Source organism: Nicotiana sylvestris, chromosome 3 (assembly GCF_000393655.2).
Source record: "Nicotiana sylvestris chromosome 3, ASM39365v2, whole genome shotgun sequence".
NCBI lineage: Eukaryota > Viridiplantae > Streptophyta > Magnoliopsida > Solanales > Solanaceae > Nicotiana > Nicotiana sylvestris.
In genome coordinates this window covers 24196446-24222831 of record NC_091059.1, presented here as the reverse complement: position 1 = coordinate 24222831, position 26386 = coordinate 24196446, and the positions used below count along the sequence as shown (strand labels likewise).

Sequence of the window (26386 nt, the reverse complement as noted above, 5' to 3'; positions counted from 1 at the left end):
GCAGAGTTTGCAAATGCGAACAAATCTTTGCAATTTCGAATGAGGTCTGGGGAAGGGCATCTTCTATTGCATCAACGGTGGAAATGGTTTCGCAAATACGAACATTTACTCGCATTTGCGAGGGATACAGAGATCGTAAATGCGATACTTTCCTCGCAATTGCGATGGCAACAAGACTGTGAAGGGCTTCACATTTGCGATAGCTTCTTCGCATTTGCGAGCTTCGCAATAGCGAAGCTTAGGTTGCAATTGCGATATCTGCAGCTGAGTAAAAGGGTCTTAGACGGGATTTTTCATTCGTTCTGCCATTTTTCAAAACCTAAACTTCAAGAGGCGATTTTCCAAAGGCTTGTTCTTCCCCAAATCATAGGTAAATGATTTTTAACTCATTTCTTTCAATCTTTTACTTCTTTTCACAAGATTTCATCCTAGAATCTAGGGTGTTTGATGGTGGAATTGAGTGTTTTTGGGTAGAACTTAGGGATTTTGAAATTTGGTGATTAGACCTCAAATTGAGGTCGAATTCCAAAACTAATTGTATATCCGGGCTCGGGGGTGAATGGGTAAGGTTTTTGTCCGAATTTCGAGTTTTGACCAAGCGGGCCCGGGGTCAGTTTTTGATTTTTTGAGAAAAATGTTAGGGAATCTATAATTATGCATTGGAATTGATTTATTTAGCGTTAATTCATGTTATTAAGTTTATTATGACTAGATATGAGTGGATTGGAGGTGGAATCGAGAGGTAAAGCGGTAATTGAGCTATGAATTGCCCGTTGGCTTGAGGTAAGTGTTTGGTCTAACTTTGACTTGAGGGATTAGAGATTCCCGACTTAATTGCTATGTGAAATTTCATGTGTGTGGCGTATATGTATGGTGACGAGTACCTATGCACCGCCAAATTATCTGTTTAGCCTGTTTCCTTCCCCGTTCTTAATATATTGTTTTTCTGTCTTAACTGTTACGTGCTTATTGATGTTTCCATGTCTAATTGCTTATTAAATGTTGTTTTCTCTATTGAAGGTATCAATTGTTCCTTAGTATCATTACACTACATTGTTGGTTTAAGTTGGTTTTATTAGTGCTTCATGGTACACTTTGGTTGGTCTCGTAGTGTAGTATTTAACTGATGAAGTTTCATAATGGTATAGATTTCCCGTTGTGTTGGTTTGAGATATAAATGTTGTGGAGGGTTTTGATCTAACTTGTGAAATACTTGTTCTTATTTTGTGATTGGTACTGATATGGTGGGATCGGGTTGCACGCCGCAACAAGAGGATTAAGGATGAAATGTGATTGTCCGGTGGGATCGGGTTGCGCGCCGCAACAAGGTGTAATAAGGGTGGACAGATGGGATCTGGTTGCGCGTCACAAAAGAAGGAATAAGGGTGATATTTATTGAGGAGTAATAAAGGTGGACTGGTGGGATCGGGTTGCACGTCGCAACAAGGAGTAATAAGGGTGAACGTTCATATTTTCACTTCTTATATGGTGGGATCGGAATGCGTGCCGCATCATTTTATTGTTTATGTATTCTCCCTCTGCTGTGATTTTATTCTGTGGTATTGTAATTCTCTTAAGAACTGGTTATAGTTGAGTACTGGCAAAATATCTGGGTTCCGTATTTACATGATGCAAGTTACTCTTTTACTTCGTTCTGCACTTCCTTTTTTTGGTCGAAAGAAAAAACTTTATTTCAACCTTTTTGTCAATTTACATCATCTGTTCTTGTGGACTATAGAACAGATCTCATAAGTACAACCAAATAAAAACAATTATACAACTAGTATTATTTAGCAAAATCCTAACACTATATAGACTCTTTCTGTCATATGTGTCATGGATTACATATAGGATAACTATTGAACGACTGCAGAATAGGTAAGTATTGGGGTTTCTTCTGTCCAGCAACATGCACTTGAAGAGCAATTTCCTTTGCTCTGTCTTTGGCCTCTCTGCTCTGCTGTTGAAATCTTCTTTCATTTCGCTCCATCCAAATGTTGTAAACTACTGTTACAAATACCACTCCTAGCAGTGCCTTTCTTGGATTCCTGTTATTTACATTAGCAATTAGCCATTGCACTTTTGTTTCCCAGTTACCAGTTGTCCTTTGATATTCTAGCCATCTTAATATTCCTTTCCATAGACACTGTGAGTATGAACATTCGAAGTACAAGTGGTCATGTGTCTCTTATATATCTCTTCCAAACAATGTACTGACTAATCTACTTGAACTCCCCATTTGGTTAATCTGTCAACTGTAGCCAGTCTTCTATGCATTGCCATCCATAAAATGTACTTCTGTTTTGGTAGCATTCCAGTTACCATAACTAGTGTTTTCCATTGGACTTTGGGATACTGTGGAGTAGTATGAAGGTAAGCCTTCCTAATACTGAACTTCCCATTCTTAGTGCAGGTTTGAATTTTTGTAATATCATTTGCCCACCACTCGCTTGCTACAAACAGCTTCCTTACTAGCCAACTAGCTTGCTTAGGGGTCTCCATAGTAGCAATGTCTTTCTTCTTTATGTAGTGGCAGTGAATCCACTTGATCCATAGCTTGTCTTTCTTAGACATTATAGCCCAAAGAAGCTTAATCAAGGCAGCTTTATTCCATCTCTCATAATTGACCATGTTCAAACCTCCAACAGTTTTTGGTTTACATAAAGTCTCCCATGCTATAGGAGCCCTATGAGTAGTATCATGACTACCAGTCCACAGGTAATTCCTGCATATACCATTTACCAGTTTAATAACCTTTTTTGGAATAAGAAATACTTGAGCCCAGTAAGTCTGCATTTCAAACAATACACTCTTGATGAGTTATAATCTTCTAGCATAGGATACAAACTTGGATGTACAGCTTCTAATTCTGTCCACTATCCTCTCCACTAATGGCATACATTGTGATATAGTAATTTTTCTTGTGGACAAAGGTACTCCCAAATATTTGAATGGAAAGCTGCCTTCTGCTAGGTGGAGAGTTTCCAGCATTTTTTCTTTGAATTCCCTGGGAATACCTGCTATGCACAATGAGCTTTTCTCCAAGTTTGCTTGAAGGCCTGAGACCTTTGAGAATTGATCAAACACCCCATCAGCATCTTCATTGAGACCTCATCAACTCTGCAACACATCAAGAGATCATCGGCAAAACAGATGTGTAGTACTTGCAATCTGGTGAATTTGGGGTGGAAGTTAAAATCTGGATTCTTAGTCAATGTCTTCAATGATCTGTTTAGATACTCCATGGCTAATACAAATAAGTAGGGGGACATTGGGTCCCCCTGCCTTAACCCTTTCTTTGCTTGAAACTTGTTGGTCAATCCTCCATTCAATAGCAGAGAGTAGCTTACTATAGAAATACACTCCATAATTAATGCTACCAGTTTGTATGGCACCCCAAATTCAAGCAGTACTGCTTTCAAAAAACTCCATTCAACTGAATCATAAACTTTCCTGATATCTACTTTGATCATGCATCTAGGAGACACTGTCTTTTGAGTATACCCTTTAATTAGTTCATGAGCCATAATAACATTATCAAGAATCTTCCTCCCTTCTATAAAAGCAGATTGTGAAGGTCCAACCAGAAAATCCACAACTAATTTAAGTCTATTTGTCAGAATCTTAGCAATAATCTTGTACACTATTGAGCATCAAGCAATAAGCCTAAATTCTTTTACATAACTGGGGTTCTTCACTTTTGGAATCAGTGTATGCAATTTATTTCTTTCAGTAATCTACCATTTGAAAGAATTTTTACACTGCCTCTGTAATTTCCTTTCCAATAATTGACCAAAATTCTCTAAAAAGTTTTGCAGGGTATCCATCTATGCCTGGTGCCTTGTCATTAGGTAAATTCTTTATTATCTGACAGATCTCCTCTTTTGTTACAGGTAGTAACAGTTGCTGTTGCTGGTCCACTGTTAAACAAGGACCATCTCTTGCTATATTGATATCAATCCCTGGTAATTGTTATACTACTGTTCCTAATAGTTGCTGAAAGTATTATGTGAATTCTTGTTGAATCTGCTTTGGATCAATGATCTTCAGCTGATTTTCATTGTAGATACAACTCACCTTATTTCTTGCTTGTCTGGCCCTCATGTATGCATGAAAATATTTGGTATTGCAGTCTCCCAATTGGATCCACGTTGCTCTTGATTTCTGCCTCATTATTTGTTCTTGAATTGTTTCCCATTTTTCAATACTTTCTAGGGACTTCCTTTTTTCTTCAATCAACACTTTGTTGAAATAATCTTCATTCAGCTTTCCTTGGATCACTTTCAATTCTTTCCTCATTTGCTTTAGCTTATGAACAACTGATGAGTGCTCCTTTTGTATATCTCTAGTTTCTTGTTCAAGCTGCTTCAGTTTACTCCAAATAGAATACATAGTGAATCCTTTAATATTTTGTCTCCAAATTCTCTGGACTGCTTCTTTTTACTCCCTTTGGTTCATCACTGTTGTTAATAACCTGTATGGCTTTCTCACTTTAACCTTTATTACCTTAGTGTCTAGCATTATAGGAGTGATCCGAACAACTAGGTAACATGTATACTGCCTCAATCCAAGTGTAAGAGTTAAACCACTCAGCATTGCCAAAAGCCCAATCTATATGGCTATAAACTCTGACCTTTGCATCCCTTTTGTTACTCCATGAAAATCTGCTTCCTCTTTTGGCGATTTGTCCCACTCCAATATCATCAATGCAGTCCTGAAAATCAGCCATTTCTGCTTGATGAACTGGCAGCCCATTTATCCTGTCATCCACACTTAAGACACTATTGAAATCTCCTATTATAAGCCAAGGTCCACTAAGTTGTATATTCCTCAAGCTCCTCCATAGTGATACTCTGTGTTGTATGGTGTGCAGGCCATATACAAATGTTATGTAGCTAGTAAATGTTGAGTTTTTGTCCTCCACCTGACAGTGAATCAATTGGTCTGTGCTTTCCAGAATTGCAATATGAACATTTGTTTCTTTCCACATTATCCATATCCTTCCATTAGGTGCATAGGCATAGTTGTCTTCTACTTTCCAATCTCCACCCATTTTCTTGTGAACATCCTTTGATTTTTGTTGTTTCACTCTAGTTTCTAAGCAAGCAATCATATCTACTTTATTTATCTGCAAGAATTTCTCTAATTCTCGCTGTTTATAGGACTTGTTCAGTCCTCTTATGTTCCAAGACACAATGATCATGGGGGATTATGATTACTGGAGGTGCATCCTTGGATCATTTAGCCTGATCCATTGCTGGATAATTGCTTATGTTGATTCATATCTGATGGCCTTTCCAGTATGGTCAGTACAACAAATACATTCCTTTTAGCTAATTCGTCATAATTGACCTCTCTATACTTTGCTTTGTTAATTGATCCTTGTACAATCACTGCTTGTTTCCCTCTATTATTCACTTGTACCTCCATGTTAGGATGATCTATTGGCTCATCTTGTTACTGAATGGTTGTAATCTCTTTAGCTACAACTTTTGGTTTCCATTCCATAGTGGTTTTCTTCTTTCTTCTCCTTATTTGTTTCCTTGGTCCCTTAGTTTGCTGCACATCTTTTTGACATTCACTAGTATTATGCCCAAATTTGTTATATTCTAGACCAAATTTCGGTTTCCATTCAAATTCCACACTGTGCATCCAAATTCTTCCATCTAGTATCTCAATATAGATCTCATCGGGCAATGGTTGAGTTATGTCCATTTCCACAAGGATTCGAGCATAAGAAATCCTTTCACATCCAGCAGTTAGTCTATCAGTGCATATAGGTTTTCCTAGTAGGCTAGCTATCCTACCTAGGTTTTCCTCAGCCCAACACTGAATTGGCAATCCATGTAAATTGACCCATATTGGAACAATTCTCATTGATTCATTATGTATTTGGAAGTTTGGATCCCAATCCTTCAATATCATATGTTTGCTATTGAACATGTAAGGACCATTTTGCATTATTAGGTTTTTGTCCTCAATAGATTCAAATTTAAAGATGAAATATCCGTCAGCATGTAGCAACACTGCTGGAGTTGTAACAGTATTCCAAACACCATAGATGAACTTAAGCATCTCCTTAAATGACGGATTGCCGCCCAGGACATAACCAATCAATGTTGTTCTCCACTTCTGGGCCTGCAATTCTACCTCCTTTGGATTTAATTTGGGAATTTTCACCCCATCTTTCACCATCGGAGGATAGAACTTGAGTTGCATGCCCTGAGTTTGCACTCTGTTACTGTCACACCTCCTTTTTCCTACCCCGGAAGGGTGTAAGAGAGTTTTTTCCAACTTAAAGTGACAATCGAAATGAGATTTATTTGTTTAAAGATTCAGAGTCACCACTTAGGATAATTTAGGGTGTCCCAAGTCACCGGTTCAAATCCCAAATCGTGGAAAGATTAACTCCGTTTTACAGTCCGCGAACACAGAAATCCGGGTAAGGAATTCTGTTAACCCGGGAGAAGGTGTTAGGCATTCCCGAGTTTCGTGGTTCTAGCATGGTCTCTTAACTATTATAATTGGCCTATTTACTGATTTTAACGCGTGTTTTAGTCTATAGTTCAATTTTAACTTATTAACCGCTTTTATTCATTTTAGGAAGATTGCAACGTTATTAAAACACGTCTTGAACCACGTCACATAAATGCACCCGCGATCTTCGACATATTTTATCTAACATTGTTGAGATTTGGATTTGGGTCACATAAATGCGCACCCGAGTTTAGGAAGGTAAATTATTAAAATAACGTGCCTAAAGCAACTACGCATTTTAACTTTGCGAGGGCCATAGGAAATTCAACTAAATGGCACACCTCGATTCCTAAGGATCAACATGAATTAAATGAGGGCCATGCATTTTAAGATTTTGTGTGGCATGACACACCTCGAGGGCCATGAATTATGCATTTGGCTAATATGGCACACCTCAACTAATTGATTATACTCATTAGGAAGATGCAAAGTTCTAGCTTAATCCAGTTATGAAATTAATCAAATCTTGACATTTAATCCAAAACCTAGTCATAATCATATGGCGAGGCAGTTGAAAAATTGATTACCCAAATTGTAAATAAGTTACGCAACAGCTAAACGGGATGCACAAATAGTGCACAGTACTGGGCTTGAAAGCAAGCCCGTTTCTCAAACGAGGGTCTATCACATGCCAATGCGAAGGGAAGTTTGTCCCTTTGGGCCTGACATCAAGCCCCGAACATGACGAGCCATACAAAAGAATTTAATTTTTGATTCTACTAATTAACCAGCGGACACCAATTTAAATAGATAACCTGTACGCAAATGTGACATTGAGGTTGAAACGACATTGACGTAACAAAAGACTCCATACAAGACTTGTTTAAATTACTTACATGTATGACATTGAAACTGAAATGAGAAATTAATTTAACAGAGGCCTCCTATTTGAGATCAAAAGACTCAAACATTAAACTGATTTAACAGAAAGCCAACACCTCTATTATTTATGATTCCCTTATTATACCAACTTCCACATGGATTCAGTATTATTTCACCAAAACCTTGGCTCATTTGAAGAAACAACTAACTGGTAAATGCAATGAACAAATCAACACATGAATTCAGAATCCTTTGCCAATAGTGCCAAAACTTCAATGCAAGCAGATTATTGAGAGAATACTTGACTAGAGTAACCCCTAGTATGCTCAACACCAACTAAGCCCAACTAATATTCTCAAGGAAATCTACATGACATATGTAACTACAGATCAAAGTTCTTATTCATCCATCAGAACTTTTACAACTAAAGCACCTAATTAATCCTCGTAAGAGCAGAATTTCAAACCATCTAATACCAGCACCATAATTATAGTTTCTGTCCAGATTTACCAACTAAACTTAAATAAAATCATACTAAATACATGAACATATCCAAAGAAGCTAATAACACAAAACTACAACATGAATTATCATTCATTAGACATCAAAGTCTTGAATTGCATATCAATTATAAAGGCTTGTCTTGTTGCACTTCACATGTTAAAGAGATCCATGGAATACCTGGTGAAATTAAAGCAAAGGACAGTGAGAAAATCAGCAGCAGAAGAGGATGAGATTCAACAAATCAACAACAACAGTTTCAGCTTGATCAAACCATTTTGATCCTAGAAAGAGTCAATATTATTTCAATATTTTAAGAAACCCAAAGAAAACAAACACAACTTCAATGAAACAGTGTTGATGGTGCCTTTTTTGTATTTTTCTCCTAATTTTTCAGACCTTTTTAGTGTTTTGTAGTCTTTCTTAGCTGTTTTTGATTTCTTCCAAATCTAATCCCCTATTTTATCTGACTTGAATGCCAAGAAATGATGCCTTTATAGGCAAGATGTTAGGGCAGCAGAAATAAACCATATTTTTCACTTAAAACCTTCAGATATTTTCATTCTAGCTTAGACACCCCTGATGTAAATTCCAGAAATTTAAAATAGTCCCAAACCTCTTTCCTGGAAGCTTCCTATTCAGTTACTACAGATTCCGTCACCTAGATTTCCTAATTTGACCCTTGAAACTCTGTTAATTACCCTTAGAAAATTTATGGGTCAATTCGACCCAAAGACTCAAACTAGCCTGATTCTAACAAGACCTGGGCTAATACCTTTTCTTTGGGCCCAAGTCTAAATCAGAAATTCAGAAGAAACGAGAAGGCAGAAAAAGGGGCAATTCGGATTTCAATCAAACCTCATGAACCAAATGCTCTCAAACGGCCCAAAACTAAAGAGAACAATCAAACAAATTAACCTAACGAATTCAAACAAAACTGAAGAAGCTAATAACTAACATTAATTCTAACTTAAAAGAAACATATACAAAGATAAATTTTGAGAACACAGAAGAAAAAGAAGGATAATAGAAGAAAATAAGAAACACGAAAAGAGAAAATACTAGGAAATACCTATCAGGCTAGGCAGAAATGAGTCTCGAACTAATCTTCAAAGAAACTTTAATTCTTTTGCCGAGATAGACCTTAATCGTGCGTTCTCGACTGAAAACACACGACTAAAGTCGATTCCAACCTCAAATCTTTTTAAAAACCTTGCCAATTTGATTTTTGGGATTTTAAGGTTCAAGCTTTGATCTAATATTCGACGCGTTCTATGAGGATTCGAGGGAAAAGAAGTGAAGATTTGGAATGAGGAGATGAAGGGGAGTTTGGGGTGTTGATTTTGTGAGTATTGGGGTGGTTTATGGTGTCGCCGCCACTGGAGATGAAGGTGAGTATCTAAGGGCGGTGGTTTCTCTAGGGTTCAAGGTTAGAGACGAAGGGGAGGGGGAGGGTCTGGTGGGGTGGGCTATTTCGGACAGTTAAATAGAGACAAGATGGTCAGTTCTAGACTGTCAGATTAAACGAAATCAACGGTCGGATCCTACCTGCATAGAACGACGTCATTTGGGTCTGGGGAATCTGGACCGGGTATGTGATGGACTTGGGCTGGGTCTGGAACGTGTTTGGGGAAGAATTATTTGGGCTGGTACGTGATGGACTTGGGCTAAATGCAAAAAATGAGTTACCTTTTTGTGATTTTTCTTTTTTTTGTAACACAATTAAATTACTAATTAATTTAAAAAAAATGCAGAACTAAATCCTAAATGCAAATGCAATGTATTTTTTTGTATTTTCATGAATTAGATAAAATAAACATGCACATACAAATGCAAACAATTAACAAAAATGCTACAAAAATCCACAAAATTGCAAACAACGGAAAATATTATTTTGTTTTGAATTTGTGGGAGTAATTCATATAGGGCAAAAATTTCGTGCTCACAGCTGCCCCTCTTTGCTCGGAAACACGAAGAGTTTTCGTGCACAGATAAAGTGAGCGGATACGAGCGATTTTTGCTCGTTTGAATACTTCGTGGGAAGCATTTTTGAAAGATTTGACCTCACCCTTCTTCCGAGGTTACCTACATATCCTTGGCTATAAAGGAATCAGGTCAGTGTAGTTCGGAAAGTTTTGGTAGCTGGGACTACTATGAAGCTGTGATTTCACTATTGCTGTTGCTAATTCTTACTGAACCCCTTATTACACCATGCCAAAATAAAAGAAGCTAGACTAAACTATGATCTATGCATTACAACAATCCTATCTATGTTCTCAAACTTGATCTTGTAATTTCTGTTGCCTTGTTGACTTGTATTTTCTAGATGAAGTCCCTTTTGTTGCCGACTTGAATTGTGATCTGAGATACTTTCCCCTTTTTTAGGTGGATGCCTGATTGAAAAACTTGAACTGTATTCCCGTGCTCTCCAGGTGGGCGCCTGATTGCTGAACTTGAACTGTATTCCCGTGCTCTCCAGGTGGGCGCCTGATTATTTAACTTGAACTATATTCCTGTGCTCTCTAGGTGGGTGCCTGATTTCTAAACTTGAATTGTATTCCTGTGCTCTCCAGGTGGGTGCCTGATTTCTGAACTTGAACTGTATTCCCGTGCTCTCCTGGTGGATGCCTGATTTCTGAACTTGAACTATATTCCTGTGCTCTCTAGGTGGGTGCCTGATTGCTGAACTTGAACTGTATTCCCGTGCTCTCTAGGTGGGCGCCTGACTGCCAAAATTTGAACTGTATTCCCGTGCTCTCCAGGTGGGCGTCTCATTGCCAAAACTTGAACTGTATTCCCGTGCTCTCCAGGTGGGCGCCTCATCGCCAAAACATTGAACTATATTCTCGCGCTCTCCAGGTGGGTGCCTGATTGCTGAACTTGAACTGTATTCCCATGCTCTCAAGGTGGGCGCCTGATTGCCAAAACATTGAACTATATTCCCATGCTCTCCAGGTGGGCGCCTAATTACTGAACTTGAACTGTATTCCCGTGCTCTTCAGGTGGGCGCCTGATTGCTGAACTTGAACTGCATTCCCGTGCTCTCCAGGTGGGCGCCTGATTTCAATAAAACTAGACAAAACAAATAAAATCTTCTACCCCATTTTGGTAGGTGGGCACATCTGTGAGTGTTAAACTGAATCATGTTACCAAATATTACTAAGAATTTGAAAGCTAGATCCCATTATCTAGGAGGGTCCTAACAACTCCTAGTTAAATGATAGTTTTAAAAGCTGAATTATGTTTTCTAAAGGTATGACTTTCGCTAAATCTCGTTATCCAAGAAGGTCTTAAAACTACATCCCATTATCCAGGAAGGTACTGAAAATCAAAATCAAGTCTTATCTTAAGAGTGACAATTTTTAAGGCTGAATTATGCTTCCCTACAATAGAACTTACGCTAAATCTTGTTATCTAATGGAAATATTAAAGCTAGGTCCCATTATTTAGGAGGGTTCTGAAAACTCCTATTTGAATCTTATCTAAAGAATACAAACTTTGAAGCCAACTTATATTCCTTTGGGTACATTTATGCTAGATTTTGCTACTCATGGTTATTTTGAATTTAAATTAGGTCCCATTTTCCTGGAGGGTCCTGAGAATTTATGGTCAAACCTGTCTGGTGCTTGCCTTTCTTACGGAGGGTTTCTCCGAAACCAACAAAATTTTCTGCCCCTGTTTCAATCAAACAAAAATCTTGTTAGTTTAAAAATATGATGGTTGGCTTGTGTCCTTGACTTTGAGGGCAATTGCTCCTTCACTTCCCATGATAACTTTGATTTCTACTCGAAGACCTTGCTTGTTTATTGACTAACCACTTTCTTTGTCAATCTTATCACACAAAATACCTTTGATCCGTTCACCTAACACCCTCCATCTGTTGCATTGTTCATGAATTGATATATACCAAACCTTTGTATTTCACATGGATCCCAAAGCATGTTGATTGTGACCAACTCAGTGCGCTTGTTGTTCTTTCTTGACTTATGACACTTTGATGTGCTAGCCAGATCCCGTTTTGTGCAATTGGGAAGCTGGTGGCAAATTTTGAAGTCATTTCTCACTTGTTCTGACCAAACAGACTCAAGAAAAGGAAATAAACAAGACAAAAGGGACAGAGTAAAGGACAATGGAAAGATATGATTCCTAACAAGAAAACTACAAAATAGAAGCCTATCAGATATGGATACCAACTCTAATAACCATGACATGAACCTATGGATATTCTGTTAAGCAAGTCTGATGTTCAACTCCTGTTATACCCCCAAATTATGAAACTGGCTTCAATGCTCCGATTATCCAATCTGATTCACAATCCCTATTCGACTTGTAGTGACCGAAGTGTTTTCACCGTCAAGTCTCTCTCGTTTTGTTCTTTCTCTCAACTCACCGTCGCCTTATTGTGCCTGTGAAGGTTTTCACCAATAAGGCTCTCATTTTTTATTTCTCTCAACTTTCATCGCCTTACGGTACCCGTGAGGGTTTTCACTAATAAGACTCTCTCATTTTCATTATTTTTCCTGCTTGGACTGGAGTGTTTCCCCTGATATGAATCACCTCTACTTGCTCGACTTGGCATCTCTTGAAGACTGATCAGAAGATCTTTCTTTGGACCGTAACATGGGCTTTTGGACAGGGTCAGAAAGAAAGGGTATCAAAAGGCTCAAAACAATTCAGATGGGTTCAAAATTACAACTTTCGGAATCAGATTTCTTACAACAACCATAACTTCTGTCCCAGTTCCTTTGCTTGGGCACTTTTGAATTTTTATTTTGATGGGATCGAACCGTGAGGCTACCTACGTATCCTTAAAAGGAATCAGGTTGAACGTAGTTCATGTCATAGAAATTACTTTGTTATTGTGATCTTTCTTACTTTTTCTTCCACTTTTTCTTCTTTTCTTTTCTTTCTTCCTTTTCTCTTTTTGTTGTTTTGTTGTTGTTTTTTTCTTTTTCTTTTCTTCTCTTTTTCTTCATTTTGTTTCTTCTTCTTTTTTCTTCTATTCTTTTTCTTTTCTCTTTTTCCTTTACTTATCTTTCACGCTTGCGCTTCTGACTTGCTACTGATTCCAAAAAAGGGATGTGAAAGGAAATAAATAAGGCTCAAAAGGGGTAATAAAGGATAAAGAGTTTGGACAGCAGAAAGAAATGCCTTCATCATTCCAATCTTCAAAATGTGCCAAGTATAGAAAAACACAACTTAACCAAAGAACTCATACATAATATCTTTTTACTACATCAGAATTGATAGCCATTTCTACACACTTGCCTTCTATATCTGTTAAATACAAAGCACTATTGGACAACACTCTCGTTACAATGAACGGACCCTGCCAATTTGGGGCGAACTTGCCTTTTGCTTCAGCCTAATGTGGACGGATACATTTCAATAGTACTTCTTTATGTTCTATCTGCCCCAGTTTCACACAATTCAGGCTTTGTGATCTCAAAATTCCTTCACTTATTTCCTCAAATGTCCATATCATCTCCCAAATTGCTTCACGATTAAACTAACTTTTTAAAACCAGGCTGAGAGTTATGCGTGCATGTCATGTCACTAGATTCAATAGGGAAAGGACTATAAAAAGAAAATAGAACCAAACAAAAATGACTAGAAATAATAGAAAACAAAAAATTGCATTAGACAAATGGTAAAAGGGTTTGAACAACAAAACAAGCAAACTAAACTAGGGTTACAACCCTGGAACAAATCTAGACAACACTAAACGGGCTACTGTAACTAAACGAACTAGGTAAAATAAAAGGATAGAAGGGTTTGAGTCACAAGACAATATCCAGATTACAACCCAGAAAATAACCCGGACAACAGAAATGACAACAAAATAAACCGCCAAGACTCCACCCCAGCTAGCCAAAAGAGGAGCGTCTTTCTAATTACCAAGCTCTGCATCGTAGCCACTGAGTTCAACATCAACATTGCTAGAACATTCACAAGTCTTCCTCTCATTGTCTTTAGCAAATTGCTTTTGGGTCCCTTTGGCCGGCTCGTTCTTATGATCAACTTTCGGAACCAAGAGTGATAGTACTAAAAGCTTTGTGGCAACTGGCCCTATGAGGATCTCAGAATAGTTCTCATATTCCTTTTCCACATGAATCATGTCCTCCATATGCGTCTCAAGCAATGGACTTTGGATGGTATCTGCTGCATTTGGATTTTGCGCGGTAATGGCACATGCGTCAATAAGCTTCTAGACTGCTCCTTTCAGATGCCAACACTTTTCTACGTCATGCCCCGGAGCATCTTAGCAATATGCGCACCTTTGAGAAAAATCAAACTTCTTTGGAAGAGGGTTTGGCCTTTTTATCTGAATCAGCTTCAATATGTCCAATTGCCTCAACCTTTGGAACAGATTGGCATACGATTCTCCAATAGGGGTGAAAGTATTTTCTTTTTTTAGTAGTCTTTTCATTTTATATTCTCGCCTCGGTTGGAACCTTTTGTGGGAAGGTGGATGATATCCGTGAGGGGGCGAGTGAAACATTTGTGGCAGTAGTGCGGGCCATCATAGGCCTCATGGATGTGGAGCATATGGTGGTGCATTATGGATGGGGTATCAGGGAAGTGATGTACGATTTTGGGGGTTCTGTGGAGAGAAGTAGCAGTGGGGAGGATTACAAGGATATCTACGGGGTCGACATTGAGGCTGAAAGCGTTTAGCAAGAACGACCACTGGACCATATCGTCGGCGGGGCTCAACAACATCTTTTCTGTCAGTGGGAGGACTATCCCGAGCAACTTGTTCATTCCATCTGAGCCAAAAATCCCTAAAACTTTCCTTGGGGTTCTTTTCCATTTGAGATAGGGAGGAGCGGTCTGAGACAATGTCTATATTATACTGAAAGCGTCGCACAAAATCTTGAGCCACGTCGCCCAATGTATGCCACTTACTGACATCTTGACGATTATGCCATTCCAAAGCTGCCCCAGTCAAGCTCTCACTGAAATACGCCATCAACAAATCATCTTTCTTGCCAACCTCTCATTTCACTGCAATAATCCCTCAAATGGGCTACCGGATCTCCACATCCATCGTACAAATTAAACTTTAGCACTTTAAACCCAGCGGGCAGGCGAATATCAGGGAACATACACAACTCTTTGTAAGACATGCTAACCTAGTCTCCCATCCCTTGCAGGTTCTTTAAGGACCGTTCTATGCTTTTCAGCTTCCTGGATATCTCGTCTTGCCCTTATTTTCCCATGACCTTTTCATGTTCAACATGAAGCTCATCCCGAGGGCGCTTCTTGTATGAGTCAGGAACTTTGTGGGCAACCTCTGCGGGGTGGTATTAGGCATCATGAGCTTTGAGTGGATATTCATTGGTGGGAATAGTGGATATGACATAAGGGCAATTTTGGGGAGAGGTAATTGGAGTATGAGTGATAGAGCTACTAGGACGGTTGGGAAAGCTGTGATAAACGGGTGGATCTGTAGAGTATGGAGGATCTTCCGGCACTATGACTGAAGTTTAGGTAAAGGCAGCATCTAAGAGGCTAGGTGGAGGCGGGGGTGGTGCCTTCCCGGTCATCCAGGTCTGATACATGTCCATCATGTGTTGTCTTAACATCATTACCTCATCAGCCAAACTAGTGTTCTGTTCAACCAACTGCTTTCGGGTGCCGGTATCAACCAACCCAATTTTGTTGTTGTCCACCATTGCCTTTTAACCTTATGTTGTCGAGAGGAGTTACTACTTTGAGAACCACAAACCAACCACCTTTCTACTATGTATATATCAAAGGAACAAAACGGGGTCATCCCGTTAGTGTTAGGGCATTTAACATATAGACAACCGCACATTGGGGATGCAATGCACCTAAGCAGTTAACCATTTCTATTATGCATTTGATCAGTTGCTTGCGTCATCCCTCTTTCCCTAATTTCCATTTGCAACTTCTTCCTCTCTCTCTCTCTTTTATTTTTCACTCATGCCTTTCTTTGCTTGATTTCTCGTTGCTTTTTATTCTCTTATTTCTCTCTCTTGCTTTTCCATTGTTTCCTTCCCATAGTTTCTTGCTTTCTCTCTCTTTTTCTTTTCTTTTCTCTCTTGTTTTTCCCTTTTTTTCTTTTTCTTTTCTCTTTTTTTTCTCTTTCTTTTCCTCCCTTTTCCTTTTTCTTTTCTTTTTTTTGCTTACGGTCAGATCCTATGGAGATTGCCTACGTATCATGACCCCGCATGAATCAGACCAAGCATAGTTTTGGGGGATAAATGTAAAAATAAAGTATTTTGGGATTTTCAAATTTTCATAAAAAGGAAATGCTTTGATTACAACGACTCAAAAACTAACAGACTCAAAAAGACACTAACAGACTTTTATGAAAAGATAAAAATACAAACTCAAAAACAAACTAACAGACTCCAACAGAAAGATGAAAATACAGACTCGAAAATCACGAATACATCAACGCCTCAACTGCTCCTGGGGCCCATGGGACATCATTCGGTCTCGCCACGGGCCTACGCGCTAAATCCCTTTAGAGGTGGTAGAGATATTCCAGTATCTGGCGGACAAAGGTCATCATGGTGGTAAAGAACATGGATCTAGTCATATCATCACAACTACTACACTTTATCGCGATGTAGTCGGCGATCCTTCTGACTCTCTCTCTTATGACACCCTTTTATTGCAACAAACGCCCAATCTGCTGGGACCTGGCTTCCAAAGTTTGTTCGGCTACATGATTCTATTCTTGAAGTTGTTACAAATCTCTTTCTAACTGTGTCATCACTGCGTAATAGTTTTCCCCTTTCTGCCTTAATGTCTTTTGCCTGCTTGATCATTTTGTTCTCAAAGATGGTGACCCTTCTCTTCAACCCCACAACCTCATTGTCATATTTCTCTTTTAATTGTTTAACCAAGCGCTCTCGTTCCTCCACATTTTTAGCCAGCTTTGTTCGAGCCCTTGCTAATTCGCCCTCTGCCTTGTTCAAATCGAAGCCATACTCACTCACCTTTTGTCTAAGGTTATTTATAAGTTTTTCATCTTTTGCACTTCTGGCGGGGTTTTTGGCTACTATTTTCATTTCCCGAATCTGGGCTCGAAGGGCCTCATTTTCTTTGGCTAGCTTTTTCTTTTCACCCTCATCCTCTGCGGCTTGCAAACCATTCTCGAATTGAAGATCCTTGACTTGCTTATCTAGCTTGCTTATGGTAGCCCTGTACTCATTCTCCTTGGCCAACCAAGCCCACTGTTCTTGTGACGCCTCGACAAATTCCTGAAGATGGGGTCTTTTGGCCGGCCTCCCAAACTCAATTTCCCTTTTATACCAAGCAAGGTACCCAGGTGAAACTTCACTTTTAGATCGATCACGTATACAGGTATTCGCCGTCAAGTATTGACACTCGCTCCAAATTTGGCGGACTGCTGCTTCATGAAACTGACCATCAGGACCAATCTCGACTACTTGAGCACTAAGATCTTCATCTTTTGGAATTATTTAGCATCTCCCCAGATGTCTCAAAACCCGATATGGGGCATAAGGCTGGATACTCCTAAGACCCATCAAGAGGAAATAAGGCCCGGTAGCTAGCATGTATGTGATCTCATCTACAGGAAGCCATCCAAACGTCCACTCTATTTGGTTTGCAGTGATGGAACAGAGGTTTGATACCCATTTTGTGACCCCTTCTGGCAAGCTGATCCAATTAACCCTTGTATAGAATTCCTCTGTGCAGGTTTTATCTGTCGACCCATAACTCATGAATTGGGGATGATAGCATAGATGTTCAATCATCCACATCTGCAACAACAAGTTGCACCCCTCAAAAAAGTCTTCTCCGGCTTTGTAGGCGGTGAGAGCGCGAAAGATTTCAGCTACTATCATGGGTGCGAGGGTGCTTTGGACCTGAGTAAGCAAAGTGCTGACAACCCCAGATATTTGTATATCGATATTTCCATCTTTCCTAGGAAACACCAGAAGTCCCAAGAAGACCACCATAAAAGCAAAACACATGTGTTCTTCCCATTTTGAGGCGATTCCCTTTGCTACAAATTTTGTTTTCTGGATTGTTAAACACCCCTATATGACCGTATCTCTGGTATATAAACTACGGAGTGGAAAAATCGGCTGCCAATTCTGGGTTGTGGACCCCCCACTTATCTTTAAGTAATCTGGGAATCTGTGCACATTTACGACTCTTGGAGTAACCAGATACTTGTGTCTTAGAGGAACCTCGGCGTTCCCAATATATCCGGCTATTTTTTCCAAAGTTGGGGTGAGTTTAAAATCTGAGAAATGAAACATATTGTGGGCCGGGTCCCAGAATGTAACCAACGCCTTTATGATGTCCCCTCTAGGACTGATCTTCAACAACCCCGTGAGACTTCCCAAATAATGATTGACCATATCTTGCCCTGATTTACCCAGATCATCCCACCACATATTCAACTCTAAAGAGATTTTGTTTATGACTGTTATTGACAAATTTTGACTCGTGCTCATTCTGCACATTTATTAAGGTGATTAAGCAAAAAAAATCATGATTCATTTGACTCAAAAACAAAGCTGCCACTTTTTTTTTTTTTCAGATTTTCATTTCAAAAGTAAAAATCCGGCTTTGAAAATACGGCCTTTCAGCACTTCCGTGAGAATATTTTAAGGCTGTGTTTGCTAACCGGCCAAAAATTCGAAAAAGAGACCAAAGGTGGCCGTTCTTGCAAAAAACAGCCTTCCGGCGTCCTTTTAGAGACACTCGGCTAATTTTGACAAGAATGGCATCACCTTACTTATTCACCACAAAGACAATAAAAGTTTGGTTCTTTTTGGGCTAATTTTGCAAAAAGGGATGTTGGACCCGATGGGGGTTGCCTACGTATCCTACATCCGGTGAGAATTAAACTGGCGTAGTTCGGACAATTTTGACAAAACAAAAACCAACTACTTCTGTTTAAAAAACAAAAATTTTCTTCTTTTTTTTTCTTTAAAATTTCGGTAGAGTTTCAGTATATTTTAGACATCGATTTTTCAAAAACAGGCAATTATCTCTCTCAGCCCTCACATTGACTTCCCTTCTCTCAACCTTTCCCTATAAGCCGATCAACATGCAAATCTGAAGCAAATGAATGCACAAGTAGCAAGTAGGATGCATTAGGATGGTCTTTTTCATTTCGGGTACACCTGTCCTAGATAGACCCAATCCTTGTGTTGAGTCTCCAAAGTCAAATGCACATGATGCAAACAAACATTCCTACTAGGGATCCAGTATGAGGCTGAGTTATTCTAGGCTCAAAACCTGGGTATTTGTTCTAGACTTGTGTACCCGAGTGGACAGCTCGAGCCGAGGAGGGGGCTACGTACCGGGAACCAAAAGGCCATCCGGCTTAGTAACTTTTCCGAGCCTCTTTCTTATTTCAAGGTATGACACTAACAGAATAGGGAGTCACGCCAGCGTGCACATCCCCGAAGATGAGAAGAGAAGTGTTTCGTATCAGTTTATATATAGTTCATATAATATCAAAGCGGTAAAAAGTAGCACTTAGCACATTAGGCCCAAACATGTGAATAAAATCAGATAATAAATAAGCCAAATACAACAAGTATTCTAAGCTCGAATTCTGAACCCTGAACCAGAGATTCTGGGTTCTCATCCCCAGCAGAGTCGCCAGAGATGTCACACCTCCTTTTTCCAACCCGGAAGGGTGTAAGGAAGTTTTTTCCAACTTAAATTGACAATCGAAACATGATTTATTTCTTTAAAGATTCAGAGTCGCCACTTGGGATAATTTAGGGTGTCACATGTCACCGTTTCAAATCTTGAATCGAGGAAAGATTGACTCTGTTTTACAGTCCGCGAACACAGAAATCCGGGTAAGGAATTCTGTTAACCCGGGAGAGGGTGTTAGGCATTCTCGAGTTCAGTGGTTCTAGCACGGTCGCTTAACTGTTATAATTGGCCTATTTACTGAAACACATGTTTTAGCCTATAGTTCAATTTTAACTTTTTAACCGCTTTTATTCATTTTTAGGAAGATTGCAACGTTATTAAAACACGTCTTGAACCACGTCACATAAATGCACCCGCGGTCCTCGACATATTTTATCTAACATTATTGAGATTTGGATTTGGGTCACATAAATGCGCACCCGAGCTTAGGAAGGTAAATTATTAAAATAACGTGACTAAAGCAACTGTGCATTTTAACTTTGCGAGGTCCATGGGAAATTCAACTAAATGGCACACCTTGATTCCTAGGGATCAACATGAATTAAATGAGGGCCATGCATTTTAAGATTTTGTTTGGCACGCCACACCTCGATTCCGATTTTAAAGGAAGTTCAACACCAAACTTGCGAGGGCCATAAACTATGCATTTGGGTAATATGGCACACCTCAACTAATTGTTTATACCCATTAGGAAGATGCAAAGTTCTAGCTTAATCCAGTTATGAAATTAATCAAATCTTGACATTTAATCCAAAACCTAGTCATAATCATATGGCAAGGAAGTTGAAAAATTGATTACCCAAATTGTAAATAAGTTACGCAACAGCTAAACGGGATGCACAAATAGTGCACAGTACTGGGCTTGAAAACAAGCTTGTTTCTCAAACTAGGGTCAATCACACGCCAATGAGAAGGGAAGTTTCTCCCTTTGGGCCTGACATCGAGCCTCGAACATGACGAGCCATACAGAAGCACTTAATTTCTAATTCTACTAATTAACCAGCGGACACCAATTTAAATAGATAACCTGTACGCAAATATGACATTGAGGCTGAAACGACATTGACGTAACAAAAGACTCCATACAAGACTTGTTTAAATTACTTACATGTATGACATTGAAACTGAAATGAGAAATTAATTTAACAGAGGCCTCCTATTTGAGATCAAAAGACTCGAACATTAAACTGATTTAACAGAAAGCCAACACCTCTATTACTCATGATTCCCCTATTATACCAACTTCCACATGAATTCAGTGTTATTTCACTAAAACCTTGGCTCATTTTAAGAAACAACTAACTAGTAAATGCAATGAACAAATCAACACATGAATTCATAATCCTTTACCAACAGTGCCAAAACTTCAATGCAAGCAGATTATTGAGAGAATACTTGACTGGAATAAGGTGACTCAAACCCCTATCATGCTCAACACTAACTAAGCCCAGATAATATTCTCAAGGAAATCTACATGACATATGTAACTACAGATCAAAGTTCTTATTCATCCATCAGAACTTTTACAACTAAAGCACCTAATTAATCCTCATAAGAGCAGAATTTCAAACCATCTAACACCAGCACCATAATTATAGTTTCTGTCCAGATTTACCAACTAAACTCAAACAAAATCATACTATATATATGAACATATCCAAAAAAGCTAATAACACAAAACTACAACATGAATTATCATTCATTAGACATAAAAGTCTTGAATTGCATATCAATTACAAAGGCTTCTCTTGTTACACTTCACATGTTAAAGAGATTCATGGAATACCTAGTGAAATTAAAGCAAAGGACAGTGAGAAAATTAGCAACAGAAGAGGATGAGATTCAGCAAATCAACAAAAATAGTTTCAGCTTGATCAAACCATTTTGATCCCAGAAAGAGTCAAGATTACTTCAATCTTTTAAGAAACCCAAAGAAAACTAACACAACTTCAATGAAACAGTGTTGGTGGTGCCTTTTTGTATTGTTTCCTAATTTTTCAGACCTTTTTAGTGTTTTATAGTCTTTCTTAGCCGTTTCTGATTTCTTCCAAATTTGATCCCCTATTTTTTTTCTGACTTGAATGCCAAGCAATGATGCCTTTATAGGCAAGATGTTAGGGCAGCAGAAATAAACCATGTTTTTCACTTAAAACCTTCAGATATTTTCATTTTAGCTTAGGCAACCCTGATGTAAATTCCAGAATTTTAGAATAGTCCCAAACCCCCTTTCTTGGAAGCTTCCTATTCAGTTACTACAGATTCCGTCACCTAGATTTCCTAATTTGACCCTTGAAACTCTGTTAATTACCCTCAGAAAATTCATGGGTCAATTCGACCCAAAGACTCAAACCAGCCTGATTCTAACAAGACCTGGGCTAATACCTTTTCTTTGTGCCCAGGTCCAAATCAAAAATTCAGAAGAAACGAGAAGGCAGAAAAAGGGGCAATTCAGATTTCAATCAAACCTCATGAACCAAATGCTCTCAAACGGCCCAAAACTAAAGAGAACAATCAAACAAACTAAACCTAACGAATTAAAACAAAACTGAAGAAGCTAATAACTAACATTAATTCTAACTTAAAAGAAACACATGCAGAGGTATATTTTGAGAACACAAAAGAAAAAGAAGGAGAATAGAAGAAATTAAGAAAAACGAAAAAGAGAAAATACTAGAAAATACCTATCAGGCCAGGCAAAAATGAGTCTCGAACTAATCTTCAAAGAAACTTTGATTTTTTTGCCGAGATAGACCTTAATCATGCGTTCTCGACTGAAAACACACGACTAAAGTCGATTCCAACCTCAAATCTTTTTAAAAACCTCGCTAATTTGATTTTTAGGATTTTAGGGTTCAAGCTTTGATCTAATATTCGATGCGTTCTGTGAGGATTCGAGGGAAAAGAAGTGAAGATTTGGAATGGGGAAATGAAGGGGAGTTTGGGGTGTTGATTTTGTGAGGATTGGGGTGGTTTATGGCGTCGCCGCCACCAGAGATGAAGGTGAGTATCCAAGGGCGGCGGTCACTTTAGGGTTCAAGGTTTGAGGTGAAGGGGAGGGGGAGGGTCTGGGGGGGGGGGTGGGCTATTTCGGACAGTTAAATAGAGACAAGATGGTCAATTCTAGACCGTCAGATTAAATAAAATCAATGGCCATTGGTTGTATGTCGCTTTTCTCCACTTCTGGCGGAGCTTGCCACTTCCTTTTTGCTTTATTATATACTGTTGTAGGTTATATTGTATATGCCCTGCCGTAGCCTTATCACTACTTCATCGAGGTTAGGCTCGACACTTACCAGTACATGGGGTCAGTTGTGCTGATACTGTACTCTACTCTTTCTAAGCAGATTTCGAAGCTGGTAGTGGCTGATCGAGAGGTCGGTTACTGATACTTCATTCAGGAGACCCAAGGTAGTCCTATAGACATCCGCAGGCCCTGGCATCCTCCTATGTTTTCCTCACTTCTATTTTATTTTCCTTCGAGACAAATGTAGTTTCTTTCAAACCCTTACTTGTAGTATTCATAGAATGTTCGTGAGTTGCGACACCAGTTTCTGGTGGTAACTATTTTGGTTTTGCTAAGAGTATAAGTATAATCAGTTAATCATGTACTTTCGCTTTTATTTTCGCTGATTTAGTTTTTGTTAAATTTTAATTATAAAAAGGTACAAGAAAAAGGTGAACAATTCTCTAATATTGGATTGCCTAGCGAGTGCGATGTTAGGCGGCATCACAATCCCGACAGTGGGAAATTCAGGTCGTGAAAAGTTGGTATTAGAGCACTAGGTTGCCTAGGTCGCAGAATTCACAAACACGCTAGGTAGAGTCTGAGGGATTGGTACAAAGACATCTATGCTTATCCCCAGAGGCTACAGAATTAGGAACAATTTCACTTCTATTCTTCTCTGTCGTGCGATTTGATCTCTCAATGCTAATTGAACTCTCTACTTTGTTCCTTCGCAAATGGCGAGAACATGTACCGCTTCATCAGCTGATCAGCAGCCTGAGCCCCCAGTGGCAGATCCTTTGAGAGGTAGAAGGTGAGACCGAGGCCGTGCTAGAGGCTGAGGCAAGGGCAGGGCTCAACCTAGAGCTCAAGCAGAAACATCAGCGGCGGAGCCTTAGGTAGAGTTTGATGATGAGGTTCCGGCCCAGACCATTCCAGCGGGGTCAGCTCAGGTTCCAAAGGGGTTCATCGCTACCCTGGTACTTCAGGATGCTTTGGTCCGTCTAGTGGGCCTTATGGAGAGTTTTACTTAAGCTAGTACATTCCCTGTAGCACCAGCCGTCTCTCGAGCTAGGGGAGGAGCACAGACTCCCGCTACTCATACTCCGGAGCAGATAGCTCCCCAATTTCAAACTCCAGTAGCTTATCCAGTTGGGGTAGTTACGCCGGGTATTGTAGCACAAACCAAAGATGGATCAACTATGTCTTCTTATGCTTTGTGGAGGTTGGATAGGTTTACCAAGCTTTTTACCACTACTTATGGCGAACATCTTTAGAGGATCCCCATGACTATCTGGACAATTGTAACGAGGTATTACGGAACATGGGGATAGTGGAGACCAATGGGGTCGACTTTGCTACCTTTCGTTTGCAGGTTCCACTAAGAAATAGTGGAGGGATTATTGTTTGGCCAGACCAGCTGGGTCGCCAGCTCTCACTTGGGACCAATTTTCTCAGCTATTCTTGGAGAAGTATCTTCCTATCACTTAGAGAGAGGACTATCGGAGGTAGTTTGAGTGCCTTCGGTAGGGTTCTATGACTATCACTTAGTATGAGACTAGATTTGTTGATTTGGCCTTTCATGCTCTTCTTATACTTCATACCGAGAGAGAAAGGGTGATGAGGTTTGTTGAGGAACTTGTTCAGCCTATTAGATTGCAGATGGTTCAAGAGACAGGGAGTGAGATTTCTTTTCAGGATGCAGCTAATGTGGCCAGACGAGTTGAGATGGTTTTAGCTTAGGGGAGTGGTTAGGGGTTTGACAAGAGGCCTCGTCACTCCGGTGGATTTAGTAGGGCCTCATCTAGAGGTCGAGGTACTTTTGGTAGAGGAAATTATCCCAGGCTGTTTCATTCAACACTTCAGACATCCCATGGAGCTTCAGGGGGTCGTGGTCCTTATGTACCTCCTTCAGGACAACCAGGTTATAGCGTACCGCCAGCTCCTATCAAAGTGCCTCCTCTTTAGAGTTATTATCGCAGTTAGTCAGACTGTCAAGGTCAGTCTCAGTTTCCTCAACCGCAGTATTCAAATGGATGTTTTGAGTGTGGTGATTATGGGCATGTTCGGAGGACCTATCCGAAATTAGTGGGTGTTTAGTCACATCAGCAGGGTTCTCATGCCATGATTCCGGAACTGCCTGTTTAGCCAGCTAGAGGTAGGGGTCAGCCCGCTAGAGGTGGAGGTCAGGCCGTTAGAGGTGGAGGCCAGACTGCTAGAGGGGGTTGCCAACCAACAGGAGGCCATCCCAGGGATATGACTCAGAGTGGTGGGACCCAACCCTGATGTTATGCTTTCCCAGCCAGGTCTGAGGTTGAGTCCTCCGATGCTGCTATCATATTTACTATTTTATTTTGCAGTAGAGATGCTTCGGTTCTATTTGATTCAAGGTCTACATACTCCTATGTGTTATATTATTAAGCTTCATATTTGGTTGTGCCTCATGATTCTTTGAGTACTCCCGTGTATGTGTCCACACTAGTAGGGGATTCTATTATTGTAGATCATGTCTATCACTCGTGTGTGGTTATCATTGAGGGTCTTGAGACCAGCGTATATCTCCTACTTCTCGATATGGTAGATTTTGATGTCATTTTGGGGATGGATTGGTTGTTACCTTATCATGCTATATTAGACTGTCACGCCAAGATCGTGACCTTAGCTTTGTCGGGGTTGCCGCGATTGGAGTGGAGAGGGACTCCTAGTAATTCTACCAGCAGGGTTATCTCTTATATGAAGGCTCTACATATGGTCGAGAAGGGGTGTTTGCCTTATTTGGCTTATGTTCGTGATTCTAGTGTCTAAGGTTCCTTCTATGGATTCTCTGCCAGTTGTTCAGGAGTTTCCAGAGGTATTTCCTGCAGACCTACTGGGGATGCCACCCGACATGGATATTGACTTTTGCCTTGATTTTCCTCCGGGCACTCAGCCCATTTCTATTCTGTCGTACTGCATAGCCCTGCCAGATTTGAAGGAGCAGTTGCAAGACCTGCTCGATAAGGGCATTATTAGACCTAGTGTCTCGCCCTAGGGTGTGCTGGTATTATTTGTAAAGAAGAAAGATGGGTCGACGAGGATATGCATAGACTATCGACAGTTGAACAAAGTCACTATCAAGAACAAGTATCAATTGCCTAGGATTGATGATTTATTTAATCAGCTTCAGGGTGCCATGGTGTTTTCAAAGATCGATTTGAGGTCTGGCACCATCAGTTGAGTATTAGGGCATCCGATGTCCCTAAGACAACTTTTCGCACTCCGTATGAGAACTATGAGTTTCTAGTGATGTCATTTGGGTTGACAAATGACCCCAAAACATTTATGGATTTGATGAACTGGGTGTTCAAGCCCTATCTGGATTCATTTGTGATAGTTTTCATTGATGATATCTTGATCTACTCCAGCAGCTGAGAGGAGCATGAACAATATCTTCAGATTATTCTTCAGACTATGAGAGACAACCAATTATATGCTAAGTTTTTGAAGTGTGAATTTTGGTTGAGTTAAGTTGCTTTCTTGGGTCATGTCATATTAGCAGAGGATATTAAGGTGGATCCTAAGAAGATTGAGGCAGTCAAGGACTGGCCTAGACCCACATCAGCTACAGAGATCTGG

At 39.7% G+C, this 26386-nt stretch overlaps 2 protein-coding genes across 2 annotated transcripts; both read right to left on the bottom strand.

Moving 5' to 3' along the window:
* Positions 1–4507: 4507 nt before the first annotated feature.
* LOC138887151 (uncharacterized) lies at positions 4508–5203 on the bottom strand. Its single transcript, XM_070168867.1, has one exon. It carries the CDS (start codon positions 5201–5203, stop codon positions 4508–4510), a length of 696 nt encoding a protein of 231 aa, XP_070024968.1.
* Positions 5204–5457: 254 nt separating this feature from the next.
* On the bottom strand, positions 5458–6195 carry LOC138887150 (uncharacterized). The gene has a single exon (XM_070168866.1). It carries the CDS (start codon positions 6193–6195, stop codon positions 5458–5460), a length of 738 nt encoding a protein of 245 aa, XP_070024967.1.
* Between the last annotated feature and the right edge of the window lie 20191 nt (positions 6196–26386).

Coding starts and splice junctions, on each gene's coding strand:
- LOC138887151 (XM_070168867.1), bottom strand. CDS start 5,203: ATGATCATTGTGTCTTGGAACATAAGAGGACTGAACAAGTCCTATAAA.
- LOC138887150 (XM_070168866.1), bottom strand. CDS start 6,195: ATGGTGAAAGATGGGGTGAAAATTCCCAAATTAAATCCAAAGGAGGTA.